This window comes from Mercenaria mercenaria, chromosome 7 (genome assembly GCF_021730395.1).
Source record: "Mercenaria mercenaria strain notata chromosome 7, MADL_Memer_1, whole genome shotgun sequence".
In the NCBI taxonomy this organism is placed as follows: domain Eukaryota; kingdom Metazoa; phylum Mollusca; class Bivalvia; order Venerida; family Veneridae; genus Mercenaria; species Mercenaria mercenaria.
The window spans coordinates 70,077,675-70,102,945 of record NC_069367.1 but is presented as its reverse complement, the minus strand read 5'-3'; the positions used below and the strand labels follow the sequence as shown (position 1 = coordinate 70,102,945).

Here is a 25,271-nt window from a genome sequence, read left to right as displayed (position 1 = left end):
AATTAAAGAATGATGATACTTTGGCCAGAATGTGTGCATGATCAGTGTAGGTTATTTTTTCTGAAAAACGCAGGAACGTGTTATGTCAACATTAGCATTGATTCCTGATTCGGAGCAAAACTCCTGATTGAATTGTGCCAGCCACGCGAAATAAAGCGTGACATGTGCATTGGGAAAAGAAACATTACCAATGCACATTCAAGTAAATTATTTCAAAATTTCGTTTTCTGAAGCTTCAGAAGCTACGAATATACATTTCGCATTCATTTTAGAAAAAGTTCCAGACCAAATCAGTGTGAGGTTGTCAAGACAGTTGGGGTGAAAGCGTGAGGTTGCTTTAGAAATTACGAACCTTGGCTGCGTTTGCACGTGTCCGGAATCAGTTGGTATGACGTATTGGACAGCTATTGCCCAAGGGAGCGTTATGACAAAATTAAGTCGTAGCGGACTGATTTCCGAACGGATGCTGACGTGTTTGTTATAATTAGGTGTTTCTTCGAGAATGTTGTTTACTTTCCTGTTGTTCTGATTCAAGATGGCCGTTCTGCATACTTCACAGTATGGCCGCACGCTAAGGCAGTGTCCAATATGTCGATGCTTATAATTTTGTATTTTGGTGTTGCTAAAAAAGATTAACCGATTTTCATTTAGTCTTAGGAAAATGATATACCCTACAGTGGGAGGGGAGCGCCGGTGTTGAAGTTTAGTTTTAGATATATTATCTAGCGTACTATATTTTGCAGTGAGGATTGACATTTGCCTTTGTCCGTACAGTTACTGTATGTGTGTACTTTGTTGATATACACTGTTTGTGAAAAATAAGGCTCAGCAGCGTGCTCCCACTTTGCAAACAAATGTGTTTTACAAATAGTTCCTAAAGTTTAAATAGGCGCGTTTTTCTGATTAAATAATGTTGAGCTTTAAATACCCTTCGTGTCTACAAGTTAGGATTTTGGTACCGTAAGCTAATAATATTATTTTCATAATTATCGAATCATAAAAAGAGCCCTCGAAGCCCAGATTATAAATGTTCTTTTTCGCTTTGGGTTATCTTAAGATTTCAATAAAACTAAAATTAACCTGATTTATTACCGTGATTATCAGCTAACTAACGATCATTTATCTATTGTCGCTCTTCAAACATGTCTGATCGGATCCAGTGTTCACACAATGCAATATATCTGGCCTTAAAACCAAAACAAACTAAAATTTTACGGTTCCTGTGACATTTATTTACTACTGTTATTATTACACTTTAATTTTTGTTCACATAGATTAAAACAGATATGCAACCTTGTTAGCATAATATCAAATATATTAGAACATTTTTTAACATGAATATGCTTCTAAAGGCATTGTCAAACTTTTAAAATTCAAAAGTATTTTACAGGTGACGTTCTTATAAAATATATTTAACATTTTCTTCCTTATTGGTAAAATCAAAAGTATATGTATACTATTCTAAAATTTGCATTCAGACCTATAAATATACTAGTATCGAGGATATCATACATGTTTATATTTTTGTCTCCACGCAGGCGCGTAAATGTGCGCATATTGCAAACTTCAAATGACGCCAGCTCTAAGCGAAACCGGAAAATGTTCCTCATCAGTTATGGATTGGTGTAAACTGTACAAATTGTGATCACTGATGTAATCTGCGAATCATTTTAAAAAGAAGCACGTCTCTAAATACAAATTGTACTACATTTTGTAAATACTTATATTCACATTCGCCCTATCCTTTTCCGTTGAAAATTTTGACGTTCATTTCGTATGAACAGCAAAAGGAATGGCGCGAAAGTTACATCATCGCTGCTTAGTGATAACCGACCGCTGTTTTGACGACGTCCGCGTATAGTCAAGGAGAACGTTCCTTAGATGACGTCGCAGTTGTTCCGTCTGGTGAACAGAATGGCCGGTAAGCTGATTTTAATGCTAAATGCCACAAAATATGTGCAATTTATAATATTATCTTGTTTACAAATGGAAAGGAAATATAATTTTTTTCGGTGTTCATGCGAAATGAACGACAGAACAGGATCGGCAAATTAAACATGAATCGCGCTTCGCATGAACACCGAAAAAAATCGTTTCATTTCTTAAATATCATAAAAGTGTCACATGTTACAATTTAGTGAATACAAAACTTGTACGGCTAAATGTAAAACAATACATTGTTCTGCATTTTTTCACCCCAGTCGCTTAAAGGAATAAAGAACATTTAAGCTTTCCTCAGCAACTGAGTGTGCAAATACATCTTGACAAAAAGGGAAAAAACGCAAATATAATTCCCGATAGTATATCTGGAACAAAAATTTCTTTTGTAGTTCACTTCACTTCTGATACAAAAATCAAATTGCGATTATTCTTTTTCGAAGGAAGCAACCATCTACTAAGATATTTAGCCTTAAATAATAAATGTGTAAGACCTTTTATCAGCTATTATAACCTAAGTTGGGTCGTTTTAAACCCATATTGCAATAATGATCTTTTACAATATCGATGTGTTATATCTTACAAACAACGACTGGATATCGGAATATAGGATTACAGTCGCTCAAAATACCTACAACTTTAAATCATAATTGTGTTTGGTTTTCTTTACCAATTTTTGGAATTATGTTGTGTTTTTTGTATCATGGAAGTACAATGCAAACATGTGCCATAATATAATAGTTTCTGTTTTTTTCTTGCGTGTTCAAAGGATGTTAAACTTATAGCAGAAACTATACCAAAACAGATGGGTAAGTTATAAAAATCGTTGCTTAATTATGAATTACAAAAAGTAAAACCAGGGTGCACGTGTCCACAATCTTATGGCACTTTCCCAGTTACTCGTGCTGACCGGTGAAAGTATGAGGATGTAAGCTTTGTTAGTGACTGGGAACACGTTGTCATATAGGCTGAACAAAACTTGGGGCAATATAATCAACTTGAAAACTGGTAAGGGTATCGTAAATATTGTTCAGGGTTATCATACGGTGGCCACAAATGCTCTTAAGTCCTGTAAATAAACTCTTAACTCAAGTGCCCAGGTACTAAATACGCAGCGTTTGAGCTGAACTTGCAGAATGAATTGAGTGAAGTGTTCGAAATGAGTCAAGTAATAAATCATAAATCGCTTATCGTTATCTGGATTTCACGCCATTTCACAATCTGTTTTAAGAACTCTCGGGCCACAGTATACAGTGACATTTTTAAAGACAAATGGGTAACTGTACAAATATTGCTGTAAGTTTAAAGTTTTTTATATACAATAAAAATGTTCTCAAGATGTCATTGTACATTGTGTGTTCGTGAGCCATAAATGGATTACAACGAAAGAAAGATTCATTTAAGTTTGTTTTTTTTGGATTTAAAGTCACACAGACACTTTTAGATCATATGGCGACATTCTAAATGTTGATGATAGAGGTAGTTCCTGTATGCCCCTCATGTAATTATTTCAGACACGGACGGGTGCCTAGGTAGTATGTTCGGCCTTCCTAAAGTTAGCTGGACGGCTTCCTCACATGAAAGAATTCCTCATTCCAAAGTGAAGTTTCAAACTCAAAGACGCGAGGCCATACTTTGCATAATGTACAATTTTTAAGATTTATTGAACAATCATAAACATTTAATATAGTATGCAATAAGACGTTGTGGTTTTATTCTTTTTTCTCAAAGTTGAACATTGTAAAACGAGACTGAATGGATTCATAAATTACATATGTTTACTCCAGCTGTGTATAATCGATACTGATTTGACAAAATCATCGTTCAAATACCACGTGTGGGTATTTATTGTGAAGGGAAACATTAACTCCAATTCACATTGAAGGTATAAATTTCATTAATTGATTACTATCTAAATCCTTTTTATACAAAACCGAATTTCTTACAATACAATGTCTTGTTATCAGAGGAGATTCTAAAGGATTTACACTAGAATTTTTATTTAAAGATTTATTCTTTAATGTTGAGAGTTTATCCGGTTCATTAAAGCAAGTCCGTGCAAATACATAAAATACACCAAGTTTGATTTCTGTCGAAAAATAATCCACATTTTGTTTTTATATTATATAATAAAAGCCAATGTCATAAAATGAGACGTTTTCTTTCAAGCGGCGAAATATTTTTTTAAATCAAATCAAAGTCACCTGATTTGGATTTAAAATTATTGTTCTGACAAAATGTGGAGAATCATTACATAATCAGAACTCAGAATTGTAGCTCTTTGATACTGACAATATTGGAGAATTCTTTTCCGAGTCCAGATGTGTGACATATTTGTGGCACCTTCTAATAGAACAGTCACAAAACCCAAATGTCATACTGGCTCCTTCTGAGCACCATCTTCTTTGAAAAAGAAACACACAGTTGCATCTTAAACAGGAACGGGCGGAAGAAGATTTTCTTCGAAACCTAGCCCAATGATAATATATTTTAGCAACAGCGGTATATGTATGTAGATTGTAGATTGTCAACACTATATTTTCAGCATTGTTAGTTGGGCAACCCATTGAAGGGGTTACTCTAGCGCACTAACTATCTAGTGGTCGCAGTTCTTCTTGCTTGGCGCTTCACCTTGTCGATGGGGGCTCGAAACATGGCTATGAAAAATAAAAGCCAAAGAGCGCCGTTTGTACAGCGTGACACTGTAAAATGTTTCCCGGGCGCATATCAGTACATAGTGTGCGGATGGGACTGAAACACAAGCTGAAGAATGGTTAGTTCTACATACACCGTGTGCCTTTTTGAACTGTTCTTACTTTAAGCAGAAAGTTCTAAGGAAATAGAAAAAGAGGAAACTCCACAGGTCACTCAGCACGACAAAAACGAAAATGTTGCAGACTCGGTTTGATTGAGCCTGTTCACGGACGGTAGTGGAAATGGATGCTACCGTCCACACCCTCTAGCCCCGGGTTGAGCAGAACTCAACATTTACACATGCTACAAGTACAAAAAACAATTTAGAGACATCCGCAGATCTGTTCATACGGCGGTGCACATGGAACCTTCAATGATACACTAGCGTGTGATTCCATGAAAAGCGGCGTATGGTCCCCAGTTAAAAAATAATGGGCTTGCCCTAAACAAGGAAACAATGAGCAGAACTAAACAAATTGGAATTTAGAAAGGGGATCTGAGGTTATGGAGCCTGCATATCACAGGAACTGCCAAAAGACAAAATTAAAAAGCAGGCACCAAATCCAAGGCGTGATTATACAATACCCAAAGCTATGAAAGCGGGAAAATTGGAACCACCCAGGCTGAAATGTTCAAGAGTACCAATAACTCGACATAAAAGTCGTGCTGAACGATCTGAGTCGTTCCAGCTTTTAGCAATAAGACATTAAGGTTAGACAGCCACATATTTATTGCAATGGAGTGTACGATTTCGTCATTTATTTCACGAAAACGTCCGCGTATCGCCGTTAAAATAATACACGTTGAAACAGGACATGGAGTATTTTAAGCTGCAATCCAGAACGGTTAGCTTATTTTAGACTATGCTGTTAAAATATTTGGTTTCAAGCGTCATATATATTTGTTTTACCAATTTCGGATAACATTGACATATTCAAGTGCTGTATACAGATACAATCGTATTATTGAACTGTTTCAGTAAAGTAGAAACTGTCGTTTAATCAATAGTGCTGATAATATGCAATAATTTTATTCAAACAAACAAATTGTCAACAAAAATATGAATGTTATTTTTTTTTCCATTTATGAAATTTTCCATTTTGTACGTCTAATCCTTTTAGGATTTCATCTATGTACAAACATTACATTATATTCATAATGTAAAATATAATACAGGTAACCACTTCTAATATCAACAATCATAAGACACTTTTTAATCATTATTCATATTCAGGTATCGTAACACCTGCAGTAAGATACTAAAACTCTGTAAATGCTGCTTATCATAATAACCTATTACTACAATAAAACCTGTATTAACCAACCATTCAACGGAGTTTCACAACCTGGCTACTTAAGACACGTGGCTGCTTGAGACAGGTTGAAATTAGATAAAATGTCAATTCAGGAGGTTAGCTAATTGGTTGTTTAAGGCAAGAGAGGTGACCGTTAAAGCAGGTTCAGCTGTTATACAACCAAAACCGTTAGAGAAGAGAAAATAGTTTCATGTTGCGTTTACTTTTCAGTCCTGTTAAAACTTTAAAAAAATCCGAAACAACAACCACAACAAACAGACACCGACTTTGAATACTAGTACATTGTATATTATATGAGTATACAATTAAATAGTCTGTTTATTTCTTATGTCGTAGAATTGTTTATTTTATATGAAAGTTTAAAATTTTACTTCTGTGAAACAAAACTACCAATCAGTCAGCTTACGGGGAAAAATCCCCGTGTGTATTTTATAATAATGACAAATTCGTTCATAGCTAAAGAATATGACAAAATGTATTGTCAATAACTGCCTAATCATCGTGACATATTTTAATGGATATTTTTATGCAGCGATTAAAATAGGGGAATATTAGTAACTATACACAAATAGTTTATTTATGTAATGTGGAACAGATTACAGATGACATTGAAATATATCAAAATAATGTCACTGCTATTATAGTACTTATTTTAATTATGTGTTACAGGGCAGTTATATATACCTTCACGTTTCGCCACAGAATGCGCATATATATAAAATGTGATATCCTGTTAAACACCCACAGAAGTCAACACTTATATCAGTTACTTAATATGTTTATGCTTTTGCCTATTTTACTATTTCTGAAAATACATATGAGCCGTGCCATGAGAAAACCAACATAGTGGGTTTGCGACCAGCATGAATCCAGACCAGCCTGCTCATCCGCGCAGTCTGGTCAGGATCCATGCTGTTCGCTTATAGTTTCTCTAATTGCAATAGGCTTTGAAAGCGAACAGCATGGATCCTGACCAGACTGCGCGGATGCGCAGGCTGGTCTGGATCCAAGCTGGTCGCAAAGCCACTATGTTGATTTTCTCATGGCACGGCTCATATGCAGAGATCCCGGTCTCTTGACCGTCACCGCTGTGAATTCTTCATTCAACTGACTTTCGGAATTTCCATTAAAAACTGATCAGTCAACATCATATTAGTATCTTAATTGTGTCAGTGTAAGTTGAAATTCAACAAAAATAAATTGATATACATACATAGTTTCTGGTCTTCTCATTGTCCAAACTGTATCAAGTTATTAACACAAGAAACAACAGACAACTTCAGGCGTGGATACTGGTAATGCATTACAGGAACAAAGCCTGGTAACGTTTCCGTGTTAATAGGAAAGATTTGAAAAAAAAGTTGATAAACGGAAGATAAAATTTCAAGGACATTAAAACTCTATTTGAGGAAATCATTTCATTTCATTTCTATGTCTTATTGTATATTACGTCCTGAATAGCTTTCTTATATCTCCTTGATTTCAAAACATTTCACTTGTTTAGTTCAGTAGCTAGAGGACAATACTTCAAACCGTGATGTCGTAGATTCAAACCCCGGTCGAGGCGTTTACACACTTTATGCGTTCAACTTTCCTAACAACGTCAAACTCCCCCCTCCTCTAATTCATGTGGGAAACTTGTCAGATTCCGCTTAAGATCAGGTTGATACGGTTTAGAAAATTAGAAACACTTGTTGGGTAATTTACTGCCGTAAATAAATGTTGTTTGAAAAAAAACGACAGACTACACAAATTATTTGTAAGCGGATGTCCAATGATAAATCATTGTATAGAGCCGGGTTATTTTTAAACGGAACATTTTTAAGCAAAATAAATTCTAATTATTTATACCCAACAGATCACGTTTGGTGTCTTGTTATTGAAATCCCTCCGTGCCTTTTATAAGTATTTGTGCATGAAATTATGCACTTTTCATTATACACGTAAAGACCGTCCTTAGTGTAAGAACTTAGGCTACTTAAATTTCGTTCTTCCTTTTTATACATCTGACAATTTAAACCAAAATATACTGTACTATTAAGGTTATAGTACACTTTCAGCGGCAAGTAATGGAAAAATCAAGTACAGTGTACTATATAGGCCATTAAAACATTTTGTTCTTTCCTTCAGGTATATATAGGACGGATAGCTCAGTGGTTTGCACACTGGCCTTCCAATCCTGAGGTCGGGGGTTCGATCCCCAGCAGCTACTCGGGAATTTTCGGAAACGCTTTTCAGTGTTTCCCACCCAACTAGAGGTGTACTGGTCAGAAACCCAGGCAATCCTTGCGTGTATCAGTGCTATACACTGGGCACGTTAAAGAACCAGGCTGTCTATTCGCAACGAGCTAGGCTAAGTTAGCCGGACAAGCCTGTATCTGATTTCTGATCTCTCTGTCGTGGGGGCTTTCCCTCTGGTCAGATCGCTCTGTGTCTGTACTAGTAGAGGATGAATTATGCGCCCTGTGTGGCTGCATTTGAACTATGTAAAGCGCATTTGAACGTGAAATTGATCATGAAAAGGGCGTTAAATAAATCTGGTATAATAATAATAATAATATATATATAAGGCACATCATTCAAGTGGCTCAAAGCTTTTTATTTTGATATGGAGGGGCCTACGTAGCTACGAAGGTCGGTGGTTCTACCAAGGTACTCGATCGTTTCTGAGGTAACACCCGGAGGAGCACCTAGGGTCTTCCTTTTGGAATGTCTCCATATGGCCTCTATTGTGTCAGTGTAGCCTCCACCCTGCTACCACCCCCACTCCCCCTTCTAAAAAAGAAAGAAAGAAACAACTGAAAGAAAAAAAACGCACACACACACACACACAAACAAATAAAAATCATTTTGATGTTGTCCTTTGATTTCTAAAAATCAATATAATGACAGTTTAGTTCTTTATTTCACCAGAGCTTCGCGTGTGTTTCAAAGGAAATAAAGTAAAAAGTGATACTATAGTAGGTCAGTTTAATATCTTTCAGCTATAAATTTTCTCTTGTATTTTTCTTGCTTGGCATATACTTGAAAATATCGCGAAGGATTGAACACAACGGAATAATCAGTTCATACCCGTATTGTTTCAGCGGTTATGACGATTCAAGACAAAAATAGTGTGAAAGAGGTATTCTGTGCCTTTTCCCAGCGTCTTTGCAGAATTAAGATAGAAACAATGTGAGACCCCAGGGTGTTACATTTATTGTTTCATCTAAAACAAGAAATAGTGCAAACATTTTGGATTTCGTTTCTGTATTCTTTACGTTATAGCATTAGTTGGAACGGATTAGTGTAAATACTAGTATATTGATTGTTCAGTAGATTTATGTCTCCCACCTGACAGTGGTGTGGGAGACATATTGATTTACTCCGGTTTGTGTGTGTGTCTGTCTGTGTGCGTGTGTGTATGTGTCTGTCTGTCACAAAGCTTGTCCGCACTCTTAAGTCAAACATTCCCCATCCGATCTTCACCAAACTTGAACAAAATGTATTTGACCATAAGACCTCGGCCAAGTTCGATAACTAGCAAAATCAGTTTAGGCATATTGGAGTTACGGCCCTTGAATTACCAAAAATCGGCCTAAACTATTGTCCGCATTCTAAGTCAAACATTTCTCATCCGATCTTCACCAAACTTAAACAAAATGTGTTTGACCATGAGACCTCGGCCAAGTTCGATAACTAGCCAAATCAATCCAGACATTTTGGAGTTACGGCCCTTGAATTACCGAAATATCGGTTTTTTACTCTTGTCTGCACTCTAAGTCGAACGTTTCGCATCCAATCTTCACCAAACTTGAACAAAATGTGTTTGACCATAAGACCTCGGCCAAGTTCGATAACTAGCCAAATCGGTCCAGACATATTGGAGTTACGGCCCTTGAATTACCAAAAATCGGCCAAAATATTTGTCCGCACTCTAAGTCAAACATTTCTCATCCGATCTTCACCAAACTTGAACAAAATATGTTTGACCATGAGACCTCGGCCCAGTTCGATAACTAGCCAAATCAGTCCAGGCATTTTGGAGTTACGGCCCTTGAATTACCGGAAAATTGGCCTTTTTTGCTCTTGTCCGCACTCTAAGTCGAATATTTCTCATCCGATCGTCACCAAATTTGAACAAAATGTGTTTCACCATAAGACCCCGGACAAGTTCGATAATGAGCCAAATCGGTTTAGGCATTTTGGAGTTCTGGCTCTTGAATTGTAGTGAGTAAATAGTATATAAAGACTGACTTGCTATTTAGATGATTAGGCAGTTGTGGGAGACATTCGCTTTTCTCAAAAGCAGCTCTAGTTTCCCAAGGTTTCAGCGTGAGTTAACAAGAAATAACGCAAAAAAAATATAGCCAGTCCGTTACTGCATTTTTCTTATTTTACAGTTTAAAAGAAACAGTACAAGTCTATCTAGGTTTTAGCATGTCTTAAAAGGAAAAGTGAAAATGAGTTGCAGTGTTAATTAACAAATAATCAAGGCCTTCGAGTGGTTTATCGTCTGATTTACCACGGTTCAGAGTTCAGATGCGTAGGAATTGAACCACGAGGGCGTTAGCCCGAGTGGTTAAATACTGAAGCATCTGAACGATGAACCGTGGTAAATTAGACGATAAATCACAAGAAGACCTTGATTGTTTTCATTCTGACATGCTCATTAATATATTTTAATAAATATTATGCTGGGCTTCATTTACGCGAGGAGTAATGTATCGGACGTCATGCGGCAATTTGACGTCATAATTGACGTCATAATGCTCTCGCGCGTTAACCGTTGTTTATCGCTGAATATACAGAGCTTGATTTTCTTCTTTGTTTAACTGGAAATCAAATCGAGCCATGTTAGAATGTAGGTTTTAGCATAACTTAAAAGGAAAAGTGACAGTGAGTTGCAGTACTTTTCTAGGTTTTAGAATGACTTAAAAAGAAATAGTGCATTACAGAAACTTAAAATAATGTAAGGAGAGTGACTGTCCGTTACAGTGTTTTCTATGGTTCAGCATGATTTAAAAAGAAATATGCTTTACAGTGTTTATGTAGATTTTAGCATGGCTTAATAAGAAAAATGACAAAGAGTTCTAGGTTTTAGCATGTTTACGTTAAATTTGTATGTAAAACGAATTTCATTTGAAACTGTACAGCTACATGCAATCACTAATGACTGATATAGGCCTATCTCGTTTCATGTTGTGAGCAATTGTTTACTGATTGTTCAAAATTGGAACATGAATGAAGACTCTTGGCATTTAGTCAAGGACAGCATAAATATTCGCATGTTTGGTATATTTACATATTTTTCTGTCAGTTTAATTGTTTATTACTATTCTAAACATGTCAGTTATAAAACACGAACATCTGCGGTAAAACAGCTGCTCTTCTTTTCGATATATTTTAATTTAGTTTGCAGAGGTTAACAAACCAATCAAAAGTATTAATGCCCGCCCGCTTAGCTCAGTTGGGAGTTCGATCCCCGGGCGGGGCGTATGTTCTCCGTGACGATTTGATAAAAGATATGTGTCTCAAATCATTCGTCCTCCACCTCTGATAATTCATGTGGGGAAGTTGGCAGTTACCTGCGGAGAACAGGTTTGTACTGGCACAGAATCCAGGAACACTGGTTAGGTTAACTGCCCGCCGTTACATGACTGAAATACTGTTGAAAAACGGCGTTAAACCCAAACCAAACAAACAACAGTATTAATATATGTAAAACTGATTTACAAAATAAAATCATAATAAAGGCCCATGAAAAATCTTAGTCAAACTCTAGCCTGATTTATGTTACATTTGATTATTGTTTTGAACTTTTTCATTATACGCGTAAAGAGCTTAATGTACAAACTTTGGGTACTTAACTCTAATTCTTTCTTATTATATATCTGACATAATTTGGACCAAACTATTCTATACTATGAAGGTTATAGTACACTTTCAGTCAGACGTCATTAGAAATCAAGTATAGCCTTCTATATTAAACAGTTTTTTCTTTCCTTAAGGATACAGTAGATTAGGCATATCATTGAAGTGTCTCTTAGTTTCTTATTTTGATGTTGTCACTTGATTCCTGAAAGTCAATAGAATGACAACTAAGACTTTATTTTCCAGCTGTCTCACATGTCTTCAAAAAGATAGGTTTAAAAAGTGGTATTAGAAGGTCAGTTCAGCATCTTTCTGGGATCAAGGATATTTATATAGGAAACAGTGCGAAAAGTGATAATTTCTTCCTGTGTTTTCCATGTCATGGCATATACCGGAAAAGAAAATGTGCAACACTGAACTTTATGGAATGATAATTCATACCTGTATTGTTTCAACGGCAAAATAGGTGGGGTTTGTAGTGCCTATATTGTTCGCGTCTTTAGCATATCATAATTGGATTGAGCTCATACCTGCATCTTTTCATGGCTTGAAAACAATAGCACGACTTGAAAAAGAAATACTTCAAAGATTGTTCATTTCTGTACATTTTACTATGTTTTCGCATGAGTTAAAACGAAATGGTGCAAATAAGTTGATTGTCCCTTACATTGTTCTGCGGTTTTACGTGAGTTAAATAGAAATAGAAATAGAACAAGGTTAATGAAAGATTGTTAATATATTGTTTTATGTCTTAGCATGACTTAAAAATAGTTCAAGGAGAGTGACAGTCTGTTACTATAGTTTTTAGGGTTTAGCATGACTTGAAAAAAGTGCAAGGTGAGTGACGGTCCGTTGCGTTATCATTCCTAGATTCAAGCATAACTTAAAAAACAAGACAGTCCCGTACTGTATTTTTCTAGGGTTTAGCATAATTTAATAAGAAAAAGCAAGAGAGTGACTGTTAGGTATTTTTCTAGGGTTTGGCATGACTTAACAAGAAAGTGCGAGGAAAGTGATAGTATGTTTTACTGTGTTTACATTTGTTGTAGCAGGACTCTAATAGAAATACTGCACAGAAAGTGACAGTCCGTTGGTTTTAATCTATATAATCTTTATCTAAACAAATTTTAATGTTCAATTTCTAGAGTTCTTGTCAGATCTGTTTAAGAAAAGCTGTACAACTATATACTATAATTAATGTTTTTTGATTGACGTTTCTCGTTTAATGTGCAGAGCAATAATATATTAATTGTCTGAAATTGGAACAAGAATGGACATTCTTGGCATTTAGTCAAGCTACTTGGTATATTTACATATGTTTTCTAAAATCTGTCATAAAACACGCACGTCTGCTATAATAGCTGCTCTCCTTTTTAATTATTTTGGCTTCCAGGGATTATATTTTTACTCTTCAATTGACAAACCATATCTGATCATCACATTATCTCCTAAAATGCGTTTGAAGAATCATTTAAACCGTTTAATAACTAAGTAAATAAAAAGTATTACTGTATGTACAATATATACAACATAAATCATGATAAAGGAGTATAAAAAAATCTCAGTCAAAGTCTAGCCTGGTTTATCTTTCATTTGATTAATGTTTTGAACACGTAAAGTGCTTAATTTGAGAACTTAGGCTACTTAATTTTAAGTCTTTCTTATTATACATTTCACATAATTCGGACCAAAATATACTATACTATGAAGGTTACAGTACACTTTCAGCCGGACGTTATTAGAAATCAAATATAGCCTACAATATAAAATTGCAGGATATAAGTAAGTTAGGCACACCATTCAATTGCCTTGAAGCTTCCTATTTTTATTTTGTCATTTGATCCCTAAAATCAGTAGAATTTATTTTTCCCAGACCTCCGCATGTCTTCAAACAAATGGTGTAAAAAGTGATATAAGTAGGTCAAGTTCAGTATCCTTTTGGTGTTAAGGATGATTGCAAAGGAAATAGCGCAAAACAGTGATATTTTCTTCGTATGGTTTTCAATACCATGGCATATACTGGAAAAGAAATTGTGAAACATTACGGAGTAATAAAATCATACCGGCCGGATAGTGCGAAACAATATTATATATATATATATAGATGTGGGGTTGTAGTGTCTGTTGTATTGTCCACTTGGATTGAACTCATGCCTGCATCTTTTCATGACTTGAAAACAATAATACGACATGAAAAAGAAATAGTACAAAGATTGTTCATTTCTGTATTTTTACTATATTTTCGCATGAGTTAAAACGATAGATGCAAATAAATTGATTGTCCCTTATATTGTTCTACAGTTTTACGTGAGTTAAATAGAAATAGTACAAGGATACTCGCAGATTGTTAATGTATTTTCTAGGTTTTAGCATGACTTAAATATAGTTCAAGAGAGTGGTAGTCTTTTACTGTATTTTTCTAGGATTTAGCATAATTAAATAAGAAAAAAGCAGGGGAGTGACAGTCCGTTATAAGGTATTTTTTCTAGGGCTTCGCATGACTTAAATAAGAAACAGTAAAGTAAAGTGATAGTTCGTTTTACTGTGTTTATCTTGGTATTAGCAGTGACAGCCCGTTACAGTAGTTTTCTAGGTTTTAACATGTGCACGTATGCTCATTATTTAAAACAAATTTTAAACTAAAATTTCGAAGGAGGCTTGTCCAGGTCCGTTTCAGGAAAGCTGTTCAACTATATGCTATAATCATTTATTTTTGATTGACGTTCCTCGTTTGATGTTTTGGGCAATTGTTTATTGATTGTCCGAAATTGGAACATGAATGAATATTATTGGAATTAAGCCAACGAACGGCATAAATATTAGCACATTTGGTATATTTACATATGTTTTGTTCATTTGATTTCCTAATATCAATCTGAACATGTCAGTCATAAAACACGCACGTCTGTGGTAAAACAGCCGCATTCCTTATTAATTCTTTAAATACTTTCCAGGGATTATATTTTTGCACTTCAATTGACAAACCATATCTGATCATCACATTATCTCCTAAAATGCGTGTAAACCAAAGTCAAAATCTAGCTTGGTTTAGATTACATTTGATGAATGTTTTGAACTTTTTATTTTATACGTAAAGAGCTTAATTTGAGAACTCTTTTCCCTCTTACTATATATCTGATATAACTACGACGAAAATGTATAATACTATGAGGGTTATAGTATACTTTCAGTCAGACGTCATTAGAAATCTATATGAAACTGTTCATTCCTCCCTTCAGGATATAGAACATTAGACATATCATTCGAGTGGCGCAAAGCTTCTTATTTTGATGTTGTCACTTGATTCCTAAATCAATACAATGACAACTCATCTGATTTCATAATGTTGAAAAAAGACATTAGTATGAATAGGTCAGTTCAGTTTCTTTCTTGGGCCAAAGATGATTAAAAAGGAAATTTGCAAATCTTTTATTTTTCCATGTCATAGTCATAGCATATACTTGAAAAGAAATAGCACAACACTGAACATTCTGGAATAAAATATTTGTATTATTTCAACAGCACAAACAGTGCTAAATGATAGAGGGTATTTTAGTGCCTTTATTTGCCGCGTCTTTGGCATGACTTGGGTAGATGTCATACCTGCATCTTTTTATGCTTTGAAAAGAAAAGTACGATTTGAAAAAGAAAAAGTGCAAACGTTGTTAATTTCTGTATCATTTTATAGAATTTAGCATGAGTTAAAAGGAAATCATGCAACTATGATGCTTGTCTATTTTTCTATGACTTTACTTGAGTGAAAAAGAAACAGTACAAGGATAGTTTGTTACTGTATTTTTCTTGGTTTAAACATGACTTAAAAATAACAGTGCAAGGAGTGTGACAGTCCGTTTCTGTATTTTTAGGGCTTAACATGACTCAGTGTTGTTACATTTTCTGGTCCTTTGGGGTCATGTAGTATATTTACATTTTTACTGTAATAAAATTCCGCTTAAGCCGGTGCTACGGGGCAGGGGGCGGGGCATAAAGGGGTTCTTCACATTTCATAACCTCTCATGAACAGTCAATTAAACCGAGTCTGCTATTATATTGTTTAGTCGTGTTCTATGCTTCCAAAAGATCTTTCCACAGATTCTATCGGGAGAAAATAGCGTACTGTATGTTTTGGGGGTTTAACATGACTGCAATGACAGTGATAGTCCCTTACTGTAGTTGTTTTAGATCTTTTCATAAAATGGTGCATGGACAATTATTTTACATTCTATTACTGTATTTCTTCTAGGTTGTAGCATGCCTTCATTCCGTTACTGTATTTGTCTAGGTTTTTACATGACTTGAAAGGAATAGTATATAAAAACACACAGAGCACATATATGTCAAATGGCCACCTACAAAATGACACATAGTAGAGAAGAGGAACTAAAGACCTGCCAGAGACGCCTGGAGTACTTGAGTAGCCGGTTACAGGACCTCGCCATCGAGATAGGGGACGGACAGGGTGCTGTTTGGCTTAAACAAAACATGTGGTAAATAGTTGCTTCTAGTTAAATTCAAGTTTGATGCCGGAAACAAACGTGAGTAAATATTTACCAAATCGACAACCACAAAGAAACAGTAGGTAAATGTCAAATTAGTACAATGACTTGAAGTTCTTCATGCAACCAACACTTACTAAAGCTAGCTAATACCTCATTTGTTAAGCTTCGTTATATCTTTCTCGTCTAGATTACCAAAGATTGAAAATATATTGTTCATATTGCTCAATGTAGGGATATGGTGTGAATTCAAATTCTAGATTGTCACCGAGCAGATGTTTGATGCGGTATAAATGTAGTTTAAGTCGACTCGTATTCGGCGCCTAATTCTCAAACTGTTGATGCTCGAAAATTAGTACTTTGAGTTTTCATATTTGTTCATCTTTATACTAGAAATGTATAAGGTATACGCCTGCCTGTATAAATGACATTTCATTACTAGTGTTTATTTTTCCTTTTTTTTTCTATTTCAGGTTTTTGAATAAGCCAGCTTTGTTTTTTGACGACGTGTTGTATTCTGTTGGAAAGATCTGCAACCATCTAGTGTCCTACCTTACTTTTCATAAACAAAAGTATGTTGTATATCCTAATAGGCTAATATAATATTTGTAAAACGTGTTGTTTCTTAGACATTTTATAATAGGCATTGTGTCTGTCATCTGGCACTTTTTGTTGAGTGATTGCACTGATTTTATTTTCGAGAATTGAATCTCCAGTCTATTCAGAAAACATTATTAACTGCTATATTCTATATTTTGTTTTTATTTTTCAGGTTAGCTTCTAATTTTCCATTCCTGTCATATATGGGCATTCTGTATGAAGTTGGCGAGATATTGGGTATAGTTAGAGATATGCTTCTTGTAAACCCAAGTGAAAGCCTTTCTGTTAAACAGTACGTATATTCTTAACGGGCAGGTTACCTTAAACCTTTACAACTGCTAAAATAAATTCTTTAAAATACTTGTAAAGATACGTACGCACAAGATGAGCGAACTGAATGTTTCTGTTTTAATTAAATGTTTTCACTCTGTTTCATATTCCCGTAAGACTCGTGTAACAATCCTAAAAGCAGCCGATATTGAATACTATGGTGTTTCGATGTTTCTAAAAAAATCTATTTTCAGCTTTTCTTATAGTGTGTGATAATCAGTCATTTCAATTGTTTTATTTTTCAGGAGTCAGATAGATTTGTTTTGGACAGACTGTACACCCTTCCTTTTTATTTTCGAGAACAGTAACTATTTGTAAGTATATACATGTCTCAAAAAGTCTGACTGTGACTGTAAAACAAGCTAAAACAGGAAAATATTATGTCATTTTTAGGTTTTATAATTTCATATTTAAGTGAATTATGTTACTCTAGTCAGTGACATTGTAATGAACTTTTTTTCTTTTTTCCATTTGAGTACAGATATGCTCTTACTTTCAGATTGCTAAGTTCGAAACAGATCCCGCTATACATGCGAGCTTTACTGGACCTTGTTCCTGCGGTTATACAGGTGGGAATGTGCATGTACTGTTCTCCAGAATCACAACTCAGGTAACGGTCTAACTGAATAAAGGTCATTTTCAAATTTCATAAAGGAACTACGATAACAATATTGATTAAATGATGTCACTACTGCAATTTTAACATTTTGCTCAGGTCTGAATCAAATTTGCTGGCCGTCCATACAGCTAGCGGAGTGTCTGTTTCACACAAAATGTTCGCGCTCGACTTTGCCTGAATTAACGTCGGTATTTTTATCCACCGACTAAGTTACAAATTGCCATATGACATCCTGTAAAACAAACTGGTTTATTTTACTTTACAGTTATTTTATATGCCCTTGAATGGGTCCTTTTTATATGGAGTCGTTCGCTAAATGCTAATGAGCATAACATCTCGCCCAAGTTCTATAACCAGTTGGATTGTTCCAGAGGCTCTGGAGCAAAGGCCCTTTAATTACTTGATATTGCGAGAATTGACAGTGTCCGCTTAAGAACTAAAGCAGACCTTACCTAATGTTCACCAAACTTAGTCAGGGTTGCCGCCGCAAAACTATGGAATTCTCTCCCTGACAATCTCAGAAAAGATTCATCACTAAATCCATTCAAAAGAGCTCTCACAACACACTTTTTCAAAATTTTCTACAACATATAGATACCAACTGTGACTGTTTCTACCCATAATAAATATGCTATTGTTATTTTTGTGATACAGAACTACGGCAAGTCATTCGTCGCTGACGAAGATCTCTTTACTGTACAATTCATCATGTAATTAACTAAATTGGCAATTCATCCTTTATTTCATCATGTCACATTTTAAGGGTTATGACATTCTATGTGTGTGTTTTGCAAGACTTGAGTTTCACTTGAAGTTGTTCTTATGATTGCATATGTCATGTTTTTGTGAGTTTCCTACATATCTGCGATATGTCACATGTTTAATTGTAAAGCGCCCTTGAACGTATATTTCATATGAAAAGGGCGCTCAACAAATCTGCTATAATAATAATAATAATAATAATAATAATAATAGTCATAAAATGCTTATTGTCAAAAGTACTTTGCTATGACGAGCGTATATTGTGACTGTTTTCCACTGTTGAGAATTTGTTCAGTTACATATCACATTTATAGCATTCATTTAAATCATATACTTTTATTTTCAGAGGCTTTGACTGTTTTGCCGAGACATGTATTCGTCTATCAAAGGCTCTGGTTGAACCGGGAGAATTTTTGTCAATGGCGTAAGTACGAATGACCGTATTATATCCATTAAAATATTTCTATCGTATATAAAGGATATATACTATTGTTTGCAACCGTTTGTTTAATGTCCCGTTAAAATGTTTCTACAGAATGATACGCGGGTTTTATTTATATAAACTAACAAATCTGACGTTGGTATGCCTTAATACCAGTAGGATCAAGACAGTTTTCACATCATCCCTTCTAAGTATTCTCACCTTTGTATAATGTTGAGACACTGAAAATATGGAGGACCAAGGGCACTGTAAATGACGTAGCGTTTACCTGCGAACATTTTCCTTAGGATGGGAAGTAGGAAACGTCCAATGGACTTAGTTCATGAGAACAAGATGGGTGCTAAACCTGAATAACCTTTTCTTGTTCTAAGAAAGACTGTACAATTCGACATTTTTATGGGCAGAAGCATTGTCATGAATAAGCAGCATGCCTTCCAGACATTACTGATAGAAGTTTTTGACAGTTGTGAGTATATTATTTTGGTAGAACCTGTCTGTGATGGTTTTACCCTCTTTGCATGGAATTTGTACAACGTGGCCACTGGAATTGAAGAAAATTGCATATAAAACTCTCTGTGCACGTTTTGACTTTTCTGCAATGACCGGCCTTGCCTGATTTTATACAGCCATTGTTTGTTATTTATGCGTAGCTCACAGCAATAAACTCATGTTTACTCCCCAGTTAGCAGCTCAGAAAGTTTCTTTGGATCACAATTTGTATATATCTTTTAGCTCTATTTTGCACAATCTGAACGCTTGGACTTTTGGTCTAGTGTCAACAAATAGAGGAACCATCTAGCAAAAACCTTCTTTAAATTCTATCAATCATTTAGAATATGATGGAAGGTACCTTCTGAAATGCCTATAGTGTGAGGTATTTGGAAATAAAATATCTTTTTCTACCCTATCCCTAACTTTTTCGCTTTGTTGCTGCAACAACAGGTCTACCTAGACAATAATGTCTTCTAGACCGTTTTGTACCCTTTAGAAATTTTAACCGTACCCCTTTTAACCCAACAAAAAATTGTCCTTAACGTCACTACAGAAGTACCATGGATACGACAGAATTAAAAAAATATCTCTTACTATTTTTCTTCTTGTTTCATTATAGCATTGACATATAGGCACTGTATATGAGTATTAAAACAAACTTTACCGTACATTAAACTTAAAATGATTTTATCATTTCAGAGAACAACTAGAACCAATTATAGTGCCATTTTTAAGACAATGGATATTGTTTGCGCTAGAGCTGGTACAAAATGGTGTTAAAGTCAGGTATTTTTATTCATAATGTTATTAACTGGCGGAAAACTGAATTTTAACTTTGATTTCGGACTTTAGTTATATCGTTTATTTGTAATTCCTTTCTAAACTTATCAGGTGAAAGAAAAGCAACCAGAGTTGTGCGCACGATACAATAACAAACAAAGTCAGTTGGACAAATTCTTCAAAAAGAAACAAAGTAAAATTAAGTTCAGAAAAGGAAGTTTCATTCCAGAACCTTGGCGAATAATTTTTAAAACATTTACCCATGATTACAGACTGACAAAATCACTACGGTTTTTAATGTTAGAGCTGTTTTGTCTTATGCTGTATCCAGAAGTGAAGTTGATCAGCCACCGGGTAATTGTCGATTAAGTTTTCAACACACATTTAGAAACACAACCTCGTACAGTAAAGAACCTAACACTGCTTAACTTTATCGGTACCATCGGCTATTTTCTTCAGTGAGTATTGACAATTTACCTAGATGATATGCAGTCGGAAAGTGATTGTTTTGGTGTCGAACTTGAATGGAATTCTATTTAGTTTATGTTTAGTGTCGTCCGTCTGTTTACGTGCAAAGGTCTTCCAATATTGATCCCTGAATTGGTATAAATGAATGACAGTGATTTATTCCATGCGTACAACTAAAATAATTACAAGTATACATACTGGTTTCACGGCATAATTTTATGTTATAATTTTATGTTTTCAGAACAGACATGACGTTTTTGTCTCCGAGAGTTTCTGCGAGATTAGACGAGGCTAAACGAGAGTTCAGACAGACAATAAGTAACGAAGACAGTGATGCTACCGTTCCAAAAACTCTCAATGTGTTATCCCTATCTTCTGATTCGTAAGTTATTTCTATATACTAGTAACTTTCCAAGATGCTACGTTATTTCTATATACTAGTAACTTTCCTAGATGCTACGTTATTTCTATATACTAGTATATTTCCGTGATGATGCTACGTTATTTGTATACACTAGTACCTTTCCAAGATGCTACGTTATTCCTATATACTTTTACCTTTCCAAGATGCTACGTCATGTCTAGATACTAGTACCTTTCCAAGATGCTTTGTTATTTCTATATACTAGTACTTTTCCAAAATTGTACGTCATTTCTATATACTAGTACTTTTCCAAGATGCTACCGCATTTCTATATACTAGTACTTTTCCAAGATGCTACCGCATTTCTATATACTAGTACTTTTCCAAAATGCTACCGCATTTCTATATACTAGTACTTTTCCAAGATGCTACCGCATTTCTATATACTAGTACTTTTCCAATATTGTACGTCATTTCTATATACTTTTACCTTTCCAAGATGCTACGTCATTTCTAGATACTAGTACCTTTCCAAAATGCTATATTATTTCTATATACTTTTACCTTTCCAAGATGCTACGTCATTTCTAGATACTAGTACCTTTCCAAAAAGCTATGTTATTTCTATATACCAGTACTTTTCCAATATGCTACGTTATTTCTATATGCTAGTTCTTTTCCTTCATGATGCAACGTTATTTCCATATACTAGTATCTTTCCAAAATGCTATGCTATTTCTATATACCAGTACTTTTCAAAGATGCTACGTTATTTCTATATACTAGTTATTTCCTTGATGATGCAACGTTATTTCTATATACTAGTACCTTTTCAAGATGCTACTTTCTTTCTATATACTAACACTTTTCAAAGATGCTACGTTATTTCTATATACTAGTTATTTCCTTGATGATGCAACGTTATTTCTATATACTAGTACCTTTCCAAGATGCTACTTTCTTTCTATATACTAGTACTTTTCCAAGATGCTACGTCATTCCTATATACTGTTACTTTTCCAAAACGCTACGTTATGTCTATATACTAGTTCTTTTCCAATATGCTACATTATTTCTATTTACTCACTCTATGTCGTGAGTAAATCAATTATTCACTAATTTCATTTTCCTAACTACAAAAACAACAAACGAAAAATATAGGATACATTCCAATGTACAAAAAAATACGAATATATTTGTCTTGCAAATGTTAGATGGTACGATGTTGTGCGATGTAGTGATGGTCGACCAGTAGAAGTGGGGTAAACGTTATTATCTTTATCTTTGTACACCACTCAGCCTGAAAACATACTATCAAAATTTAAGGCAAACATACAATCAGATGTACATGAAAATTTAAACTGTAAAAATGTGTTTTCTATTAGGTCCCGAATGAACCAAATGTAATAACTTGAATTCATCTAATCTAGAATAGTTAAACAGCATATAAGATGGCCATTCTGGTCTCTCTCAGCTTCGTTGAACAACCACAAAATAAGAAAAAATGTGCAGTATGTAAAACATTGCATTCTTTTAAGGTAAAATCAAATTAAAATGAAAACTAGCTCAAAAGAGGATAACGGTAATTTCCATTTTATAACGAAAGAATAATGAAGAATTCAAATCTTCTCATATAATGTTAAATGTATATCTGCCTTTAAAGTTCTGGTAATACATGAATACTCAACAGTAATAATTATCAACTGTTCATGTCTAAAGACCCTTGAAATATAAGGTACGTAACTGTGAACCTTATTTTCTATCAGAATATAAAAGAGACGTAATGTCTGCCCTGAGGAATCTCTCTAGAATTAAATGATTACTCTTGTTTAAATCACAGTCAAAATGTCAAATCTGCCTTTAATATTCGAATACTGCTACAAGCCATCAGCAATAACTATTAAGAAATGTCTGTAACGGTGGGTGGGTATGGTGGCTGATTTCTGTCATCTCGTTCTGGCGTGTTGGCGCGTTTTCAGGGCGCCAGAACGCCAGGACGACAATTATACGCGCCAAGACGACAAACAAGGCATTTGTCGTTCTGGCGGGGGCGCCAACACGCTGAATTGGGAAGTTGTCGTCCTGGCGTTCTGTCGTCTTGGCGCGTTTGCAGGGCGCCAAGACGCCAACACGCCAGGACGACAATTATACGCGCCAAGACGACAAAATCCATATTTGTCGTTTTGGCGCGTTCACTTGTCGTGTTGGCGTCTTGGCGCCCTGCAAACGCGCCAAGTCGACAGAACGCCAGGACGACAACTTCCCAATTTAGCGTGTTGGCGCCCCCGCCAGAACGACAAATGCCTTGTTTGTCGTCTTGACGCGTATAATTGTTGTCCTGGCGTCCTGGCGTTCTGGCGCCCTGCAAACGCGCCAACACGCCAGAACGAGATGGCAGAAATCAGCCACCATAGGTGGGAGGGAATATTCAACCCCGAGTGAAGAATATCAGTTAACAATCACTTATATAGTGCACTGAAAACATGAGAAAATCGTGAATTGCAAGCGGAAAACGCGGTAAAATAACTAACGGGAACTGGAGACAAAAATAGTTAGCAGACGATGAAAAACGTGAATAATTTAATATACTAGTACCTTTCCAAGATGCTACGTTATTTCTATATAACTAGTACTTTTCCATGATGCAACGTTATTTCTATATATTAGTACTTTTCCATGATGCAAAGTTTTTTTCTATATATAAGTATTTTTTCAAGAAGTTACTATTGGCAACATGTTTGTAGCCATAAACATATTTACTACAGAATTTACAAACGACCGAGGGCAGCAGTATACATTTTTGTACTCCGCGTTACATCGTATAGCGGAGTACCTTTGTCCTAGCGTTATTATCTTTCAAAACCTGTTTTGAATGCTCGAGTGATTCGAGATCAGATATAAATAAGATTTTTGGCGGTAAGAAATTAGTTCTAGCGATTCACTCTGTGCGGTGACATCGTTACAAGCCGGAACAATGGACACCTCGGACCGCAGCAGTTATGACGATCGGTGGGGAATGGAAAATTCTAGAATCCAGGCTATGATAGACGACAGGATGAAGGCGTCTTTAGAGGAACACAAAACTTCAATGCTTACAGATATGGAGAAAATGCTAGAAAAGATAAGTGGAAATTCTAATTTTGAGCAAATGAATAAGATTTCAAGCATATTGAAAGGCACACAAACTTTTAAACGGAAGTCAAATGAAGAGCAGTTTAAATACAACTCCAAGGTTAGCATCGCTCTAGATGAGGCAGATCATTTGATACAATCAAACAAATTGCAGGAGTCCAGACAAAAGATCGCTGAAGGTATTCTTTTATATATATTTTTTTAATGTTATCGCTTCAGACGCACGGGTAAATATTGTTTAAAATGTACCGGTAAGCAGACGATCGATAAGCAGACGATAAGATTAAGATAAACGCTATGTTTACATAAAGCAAGGCTTCATTGTGTTTTTAATAGTTCAGTAGGCACAGTTTATATTTGTCAACGTTAGTCACATTTTATTACCGTTATAGACATATACATATGGAGAGAGATAGTCGCTAATATTTGCATTCATTTTCAGCAAAAGAAATGATATCTCATAGACAAAAGCTCATACGCTTAGCGGACTCGTCAGAACTGGGGTGGAGGGTAGTAAACGAGTATGAATCCAACCCATTAGCCAGCGATTCCGACGATGAAAAAAGGATTTATAAGGCTGAGACGAGGGCGAACAAAAAGTTAAAGGCGGAGAAAGCTAAGAGAACTCGTGGCAGTAGATCATGGCCATACCGGAAGCCAACTACAGCATCGGCCGGCAATGTACAAGTTTCTAATGCTACACAACAAACGCCTCGTAGACCAGGATTGTGCTTCGCCTGCGGGAAGCCAGGCCACTGGAAAGGATCGTCGGAATGTTCTGCGAACAGTTCCAATAATAAGATAAGTAGTTTTATTAGCAATAATTTTCAAAACGAAAATTTATTTCGGATTAAAGATCCAGATATCTCATTTTCACAAAGTAATAATGTGGTGAAAGAGAGTGACGTCATTACTGAAAAAAGTAGTACAAAGCAATCGTCTCCGGTAGGTAGACTGAAGCAAAATTTGTCCAAATAGAGAGAGG

At 35.3% G+C, this 25,271-nt stretch overlaps 3 protein-coding genes across 9 annotated transcripts in view; 2 read left to right on the top strand and 1 right to left on the bottom strand.

Annotated features, from left to right (window-relative positions):
- The window catches only part of LOC123553965 (run domain Beclin-1-interacting and cysteine-rich domain-containing protein-like), a 53,580-nt gene extending 46,300 nt beyond the window's left edge, over positions 1-7,280 (bottom strand). The window contains exon 1 of the mRNA XM_053548619.1: positions 7,162-7,280. Coding sequence (XP_053404594.1) covers positions 7,162-7,181 — 20 coding nt within the window. The 5' untranslated portion in view covers positions 7,182-7,280. The remainder of the gene's footprint in view (positions 1-7,161) is intronic.
- LOC123553966 (uncharacterized) overlaps positions 1,242-25,271 on the top strand; it is a 39,431-nt gene continuing 15,401 nt past the window's right edge. For 4 of the 7 annotated variants that reach the window (XM_053548622.1, XM_045343754.2, XM_053548621.1 and 1 more), the window contains exons 1-9: positions 2,463-2,747; positions 16,084-16,288; positions 16,771-16,869; positions 17,070-17,189; positions 17,473-17,541; positions 17,727-17,837; positions 18,955-19,032; positions 20,242-20,328; positions 21,032-21,172. In XM_053548622.1, coding sequence (XP_053404597.1) covers positions 16,143-16,288; positions 16,771-16,869; positions 17,070-17,189; positions 17,473-17,541; positions 17,727-17,837; positions 18,955-19,032; positions 20,242-20,328; positions 21,032-21,172 — 851 coding nt within the window. In that variant the 5' untranslated portion in view covers positions 2,463-2,747; positions 16,084-16,142. Of the gene's footprint in view, positions 1,922-2,462; positions 2,748-16,083; positions 16,289-16,770; positions 16,870-17,069; positions 17,190-17,472; positions 17,542-17,726; positions 17,838-18,954; positions 19,033-20,241; positions 20,329-21,031; positions 21,173-25,271 lie in introns of those variants that run through there. The other 3 variants (XM_045343756.2, XM_045343755.2, XM_045343753.2) reach the window with 2 other exon arrangements.
- On the top strand, positions 24,129-25,264 carry LOC123565963 (uncharacterized). The gene is made up of 2 exons (XM_053548627.1): positions 24,129-24,465; positions 24,729-25,264. The coding sequence occupies exons 1-2, from the start codon at positions 24,129-24,131 to the stop codon at positions 25,262-25,264; spliced, it is 873 nt and encodes a 290-aa protein (XP_053404602.1).